This window comes from Arvicola amphibius, chromosome 1, assembly GCF_903992535.2.
Source record: "Arvicola amphibius chromosome 1, mArvAmp1.2, whole genome shotgun sequence".
NCBI classification, from domain to species: domain Eukaryota; kingdom Metazoa; phylum Chordata; class Mammalia; order Rodentia; family Cricetidae; genus Arvicola; species Arvicola amphibius.
In genome coordinates this window covers 85364589-85372127 of record NC_052047.1, presented here as the reverse complement: position 1 = coordinate 85372127, position 7539 = coordinate 85364589, and the positions used below count along the sequence as shown (strand labels likewise).

The 7539-nt window shown below is 42.7% G+C and overlaps 1 protein-coding gene across 1 annotated transcript; it reads right to left on the bottom strand.

Moving 5' to 3' along the window:
- Positions 1-6240: 6240 nt before the first annotated feature.
- Positions 6241-6819, bottom strand: LOC119812398 (39S ribosomal protein L35, mitochondrial-like). The gene has a single exon (XM_038327077.2). It carries the CDS (start codon positions 6817-6819, stop codon positions 6241-6243), a length of 579 nt encoding a protein of 192 aa, XP_038183005.2.
- Positions 6820-7539: the final 720 nt, after the last annotated feature.

Below are 7539 nucleotides of genomic sequence, written 5' to 3'. Positions count from 1 at the left end.
TAAAGGTGTGCACCGCCACTGTCTGGCTCAAAGGACAGCTTTTGAGAGTTGGCTCTTTTCCCTCCACTTTGTAGGCTCTAAGGTTCAGATTCCCCAGCTTTCAGGCTTCAAGAGACCTTACCCACCAAGTCATCTTGTTGGCTTTCTGTTCTTGTTTTAAGACAGGGCCTTGAGACAGGGCCTTAATGTAGCCCAAGGCTGACCTGAAACTCACCACAGAAATGTTGTATAGATACTGGCTTTGAACTCACAGAGATCTGCCTCTGGATAGTTGGGATTAAAGAAAGGTGTGAGCAGCCGTACCTAGCAGTCATTTTGGTTGTTTGAGGCAATCTCTTGTATTTCAGGTTGACCTTGAATTTATTACGTACGCAAGGCTCACTTTAAGTTCCTGCCCCTTCTGTTTCCACCTCCCAATTTTTGGAATTTCAGGCATGCACTAGTGCACCGGGCTTTGTATTTAGTTTTTGAAACAGTCTTGCTATGATACCCCTGCTGGGCTCAAACTCTCAGGTGTCCTTCTTCCTCCATAGTGCTGAGTCATCATGCCCAACTCTATTTTGTTTTGATTTTGAAGATTTATTTATTTATTTATTTATTTATTATGTATATAACATTCTGCCTCGATGTATGCCCGCACGCCAGAGGAGGGCGCCAGATCTCAGTACAGATGGTTGTGAGCCACCATGTGGTTGCTGGGAATTGAACTCAGGACCTCCGGAAGAGCAGCCAGTGCTCTTAACCTCTGAGCCATCTCTCCAGCCCCCTTGTTTTTTTTTTTCTTTTTGGTTTTTCAAGACAGGGTTTCTCTGCAGCTTTTTTAGAGCCTGTCCTGGACCTAACTCTTGTAGACCAGGCTGGCCTCGAACTCACAGATATCCGCCTGTCTCTGCCTCCCGAGTGCTGGGATTAAAGGCGTGCGCCACCACCGCCCGGCCAGCCCCCTTGTTTTGATTTTGAAATAAGCCTCATGTAGCCCAGGCTGGCTTTGAACTCTTGATCTTCCTGCTTCTTTCTGTCAAGGGGTTGTAGATGTGCCCCATCTGGACAGCTCACCATTGTGCACTGCTCATTCTCCTTCTATGCTGACTAATGGGGTCCTTCTTCTTGTGTTTATCAATCATTAAAGATTTTCATTTTATGACATTTCTCTTCAAATATTTTGCTTTACTTGGTGATATTTTGGGTTAACCCATTTTGTATGCTTGTTTGTTTTGTTTTGCTTTGAACTAGCCCTGTAGACCAGGCTGGCCTTGAACTCAGAGATCTACCTGCCTCTGCCCTCTGAGTGCTGGGATTAAAGGTGTGTGCCACCACCACTGAACTAGGCTAAGCACTTTGTAAGAAGTAGGCATATAGCAAGGCAGTGGTGGTGCACACCTTTAATCCCAGCCTTTGGGAGGCAGAGGCAGTTGGATCTCTGTGAGTTCGAGGCCAGCTTAGTCTACAAGAGCTAGTTCCAGGACAGGCTTCAAATCTACAGAGAAACCCTGTCTTAAAAAACTAAAACAAAATAAAATTAGAAGATTTTGCTTAGGTTATTTCCTAATCCTCTCAATATACTGCTGTGTGTACTCGCCAGTCCTGCATGTGTGAGGACTATTGAGACCCGAGCTGAAAAGACGATTTTGCTTTGATAGTATGTATAGAGCAAACTGAATGTCAGAGGAGGGTTTAAATTCTGAAGGTGCCCATCAAGGTCAAACAGAGCTCCCAACAAGTGAATTCCCTCCATCCACCTAAAGGATTCTGTTCTAATAGCTCCAGGAGAACCTGAATAAACAATTCAGCCTGAAATACATCCAAATGTGGCCCAACTTATTTTGGTTAATTTTTTTTCCAGAGTGATTCATATGGTTGATCTGACCTGCAGCTTTCTTCTGAGCATTTTGACAGTCATACACTAACTAGATGGAATCAACTCAGAGATTTTTGAGTACTTGGGAGCAGAGGCATTGTTTAACACTTCCCTTTTGCAGACAAGGTAAACATGATAAAAGTAAGTGAGAAATCATACATGGTCATTGGTACAATAGTAGCCGCAGTCTGGGGCAATGCTTGTTAAATGAGGCATTCAAGTGAGAAATATCCTGATTTCTGACCCAGGCAAGGAAAAACAGTACTGCTTTTTCAGATGATGAGATGAACAACAATCCAAAATCAACGCACGGAACACTGTCTCTTGCTTTCTTTTGAGTATGTGTGTGTTATGTGAATATATATGTATATTTGTGTTTGCCTCTGTGTGTGTGTGTGCGCGCGCACATGTGTGAGTCAAATGAGTGTACGTGCCTGTGGAGGCCCAAGGTTGATATCAGTAATCTTCCTCAGTCATTCTCTACCTCGTTCACTGAGTGGGTGTCTCTCAGGTGAACCCAGAGCTCATTAGCCAGCTTTTGGCCGTGGGGGGCGGGGACGGTGGGGAGGTGGGGAGTTCCTATATCTGCCTTCAGAATTCCAGAGATGCTTCTGTGCCCACCAGACATTTATATGTGTTCTGGGATCCAAACTAGTCCCCTGTGTGCGTGGGAAGCAGTTTAATGACAGTCATCTCCCTATTTCTGTGCTGTCATTGTTTTGTTTTGTGTTTTTGAGATGGGATCTCATTATGAAGCCCACCCTGATAGCCTGGAACTTGCTTTGTAGATCAGGCTGGCCTGGAACTCGTTGTCTCTGCCTCCCAAATGCCAGGATTACAGGTTTGAGATACTAAATCAAGCAAAAGCCACCTTCTAGCTGGTGGCCACACCTGTGACTCTGGCACTTGAGAGGGAGAAACAGGACAGTGAGGAGCTCAAGGCCATGCTAAACCCTGTGGAAAGTTTGAGGCTAGCCTGGGCTATATGAAAGCCTGTCTTAGAAAACAAAAAACAACCCCACATCTCAACAACAACAGCAGCAACAAAAAAGAACCTTTTCTTTTTCTTTCTTTTTTTTTTTTTCTGAAGAATCTTTTCTTCCTTCCAACCTTCCTTCCCTCCTTCCTTCCTTTTTTGAGATGAGGTCTTGCTCTGCAGTTCCGCCCAGCCTCAGCACTGCAGAAACCTCCCTCTCTCTGACTGCTGAATGCTGGGAATTCCGGTTTAAGAGCAGTTTCTCAGTGAAAAGATTTTATGATGTCACTGACAAATTTGACCCCCACAAAAATTGTTGAGCAGCAATGGAGTGTGGTCACACATTGTCTGAAATATCAGTGCTTGGGAGGCAGAAGCAAAAGGATCAGGAAAATCAGCTACATAGCAAGTTTAAGCCTAGCCTGAGCTGTGTGAAATTCTAACTCAAAAAGACAAACTAATAATAAATTTAAAAAAAAAAAACCGAGACAGAGACTAGTGGAAGTGTCAACTTCTTCATCTCCCGCCCCCCAGATCATGGACCCCACTAGAAAGAGGGACCTGGAGAAGCACCTGGTCCTGAGAGGTGCTTGTTCTCCGCTCACAGCCACATCCAGAATCTGAAGAGATCTGAACGCTCCTCCAAGGTGGCTTCTAATCCCTGAGCTCACTGATTTGAGTCAATCCCACCCTTGCTGCAGCAGCCCCTCCCAGAGCAGAGGTGGAAGGGACCCATTGTTCTGTGCTTCCTCTCTTTGTCCAGGCTCAGCCACTGACCAGCCACCTTAAGCTACCGGCCTCTGCTCCCTACTAGTCTAAAAAGAGCCTGGGGCTTTCCCTGCTCACCCAGTTAGTTCACAACACATACTCTCGAACCCCTATTTTTAAAACTTCCTTTTCCCTAAAAAGAGCATTTCTGTTGTCCCCAGGGACTTTTTCAACTAAGAATAAACACTGGGATTCAAGCAGAGCATCAGGCTTTCCATGCAGTGGTTTGTTTGTTTTGAGACGGGATCTTACCCTGTAGCTGAGGCTGACTTGGAACTCCTGCCTTTGCCTAGAATATCGGTGTGTGCCAGCAAAGCCAGCTAGAATTCATGTCTTTCTGAATTGTTGGGATACTTTGTAAAATAAAGCAAGTAGTCATACCAATTTATTACTTCAAATTTTAAAATCAAACCCAGAATTATCAGATGTGTGTATGAATAAACTGCCGCTGTTTGTTTGCTTTGGGTTATTAATTTGTTGCTGGTTCTTTGTTTTAGATAGATTTTATGATGTGGGATTCCTCTTTGTATGCTGTGAATACCACTGGTGAATAAAGGACTGCTTTAAGCCTATAGCAGAGGAGGGCAGAAAGAGCGAGGTGGGGAAAACTAAACTGAATGCTGGGAGAAAGAAGAAGGAGTTAGGGAGAAGTCATGTAGCCCTGCCAGAGATAGATACCAGAACTTTAGCCAGTAAGCCAGAGCCATGTGATGATGAACAGATTAATAGAAATGGGTTAAATTAATATGTAAGAGTTAGCCAATAAGAAGCTAGAGCTAAGGGGCCAAGCAGTGATTTAAATAATATGGTTTCTATGTGATTATTTCAGGTCTAAGCAGCCAAGAACAAATGAGCAGCTTCCTCTTCCTCCAACAAATTGGCACACCAACGTGGCTGACTAAATCCACTTAAAACCTGAGAGGGCTTGAAAAGGAATTCTAGACACTAAAAAACAAAGTTTAGCTGTATTTCAGCGCCCCCCACCCCCCATGGGCTTTGCTTACTGAGGCATGCTGCAGCTCCCTTAAGAGAGGTTTTCCTGATTCAGCAGTAATTGCGGCTGTTTTGAAATGCCAGCTTTTGGGTCATGCTGCCATCGTGACCTCTGGCTCTTTCAGGAGACCCAGCATTTGAATGGGGTTTGTGAACAATGTGCTACAGCTTGCTTGGTGGCAACATGGACCAGCTGTGTGTCTAGAGATGGGCCATTGTGCATGGTGAGCAGCTCCACCATGCTGGGCTGGGCAGGGCAAGCAGGAGTGCTATATTTCCCTTAGCAATGGCGCAGCTTAAGTTCATAAGAAGGGCTTAACATTTTAAAAATATTTATTTATTTATTATTTATACAATATTCTGTCTGTGTGTATGCCTGCAGGTCAGAAGAGAGCACCAGACCTCATTGCAGATAGTTGTGAACCACTATGTGGTTGCTGGGAATTGAACTCAGGACCTTTGGAAGAGCAGGCAATGCTCTTAACCACTGAGCCATTTCTCCAGCCCCACAAGATCTTAGCATTTTAAGAAGTGCTTCTGGTCAGAAAATATTACAGATATGCAATAAAGGCAAATCCAGACATAAAAGACCTCTAAATGAGTCACAGTGTATTTAAAAAATGTACATAGGTTTGAGAGAGAGAAGAAAAAGAGTACAAAAAAATAAAACAAAGTCTTTAAAAAGACAGAATACAGACAGTCATAGATTAAAGGAGTAAAGATAATAAATATTAAAAAGTAATAGAATAAGACAAGCCATTTAAAGATGGACTATATACACAGAGTCTAGATTGTGTATATTACTGTGTTTTCTTTGAATTTTTTGACTGTGAAGGAGCTAAGTACAGAGAGACATTTCATTGTATGGGCTGCTAAGCTAAACCAGCATGTATATTATAAAGGTAAAGGTATTTTGTCTTCAAAATTTGGGTCTAAGTATATGTTGCTTTGGAAAAGAGGGTCTCCTTTTGTTTCCACAGAGGATAAGAACCTGTAGATTCATTCCAGGCTAATGTAGTTTGAAGGACCAATACCCCATGAAAGGTCACCTTGAATACCCCTCAAAAAAATTACTTTGTCCAACTGCTGACTGAGATGAACCTATCACACAGGATACACCATGAAAGACCTGATTAACAGTGCCCCAGTCAGCAGGAAGTAGTCTAGAGAACTATGCCCACATTCCCAAATATTGTTTGTAAATGTTTGCTTACATTTAAAGGGGGATATGCGATAGAGATTTGCATTGGTATGGATCTTTGTTTATTGATACAAGTTTAAGGTCAATGTTGTTGTATTGTGTATATGTATTTCTGATCTTGATGAAGGTATTGTGTGTGCACCTCATTTAAAAATGTAATGTATAATTAAGAATATAGGTTAATAGTCATCTATATAGTCAAGCTTATAGTCATGTTAATTAGATTTTCTAGATGTACAGAGATGTATTTTAGATAGATAGGCATTCTTTTTTTTTTTAACTTTTAGTTCCATGACCAACTCCAGGATGTTTAATGCATGGACCTTTATTTTAAAGCACAATGGTGCTATTCTGTTTGTCTATCAGGAGGTCAGTTCACAGTTTACCACATACTCACTTCTGCAAGGACATGCACACAAAGGTCCACATTCCCCAGCAGGGAGCCTAGGAAAGCTCTGAACTATACCCGCAGGTTCGTTCGTGGTACATCTGGTAAGGATCACCGGCGTACCAGTTGCGCCTCTTCCAGAAAGACGTCGTCATTTTATCTAGGAGTTTACTCTGGGTCTTGTTGCAGAACACAAATTCCCTCAAGCGCTTCTTTCTTGCCGTTGACTTTTTCCATAATTTTTTCTTATAGCCCGCCTTTCTCCTCAGCCAAAGGCCAGAATGAAGTCGCAGGAACCGATGCACGACCGATTTCACTGTCTTCCTCTTGCCTTTCCGTTTGCTGCAGTATGTTAGAGTTCTGACTGGCGGCTTCAGGACACTGGGAACCAGTGTGGCCACTCTATTAAGGACTGCTGCAGTCGGCCCATGTGTCAGGCTTCTGACAGATGTGACAAGTCTTGGAGCAGAGGAGACAACTGGTGTCTGAATATGTCTAAAATGAATGGTGGACAGTACAGACTTAAGACAGGAATTCTTGGCATAGTTCCAATAGGTTGAAGATGCCAAAACATTCAGGGGCCGTAATATTCCTGAAGCGGCTCTCATGGCACCCGTGAAGACGGAAGCCGCCATCTTGACTGTCTAGATAGGCATTCTTCAAGCCTTTCAAAGAGTATAGACTATGGCATTTAAAATGTTTTAAGAACTTAGAACTTTTCATGACAATAAGACACATCTGCTCTTGGCAGCACCAATCAATTCAAGAGGAAGATGGGCATCAAAGAGGCTCCTCATGGACTTTGATAGCTTTTTGGGCAAGAATCTGCTCTTTCCTGGACTGCTTGATGGTATGTTGGGTGAACTGGACTTGCAGAACCCACAGAGAAGTGACTGCTAAACTTGCCTAAAGGCGAGACAATCCTTCAGGGTTTCTGCTTCATGAAAGAGTCTGCCAGACATTCTGCAAGATACAGAAGGAAGTGACAGACAAACTGCCAATATAGGCAGAACTGTTTTTGAAATTTCCTACTTCCTGGAAAAGTCTGCTGGATACTATGGGCCTGTAGGCTGAAGATGGATGCCCCAATGGTACAGAAGAACTTTGGGTGACTGTCCAGGCAGTGAGATGTCTCTATAAATTCTAGACTGTTGTAAGTTGCTTACAATGGACTTATTGTTTACTTAGGTAATATTAAATCCGTCTGGAGTCTTTGATGGAGTTGAAGAATAGATAGTTATTATTATAATTTTCCTTAGTTGTGACAAAAGATAAAGTAGATATAAATATTATAACTAATTCTTGATTGATACCTGTTTTGTTAAATGTAATTTTACTATGTTAAAGTTAAAACC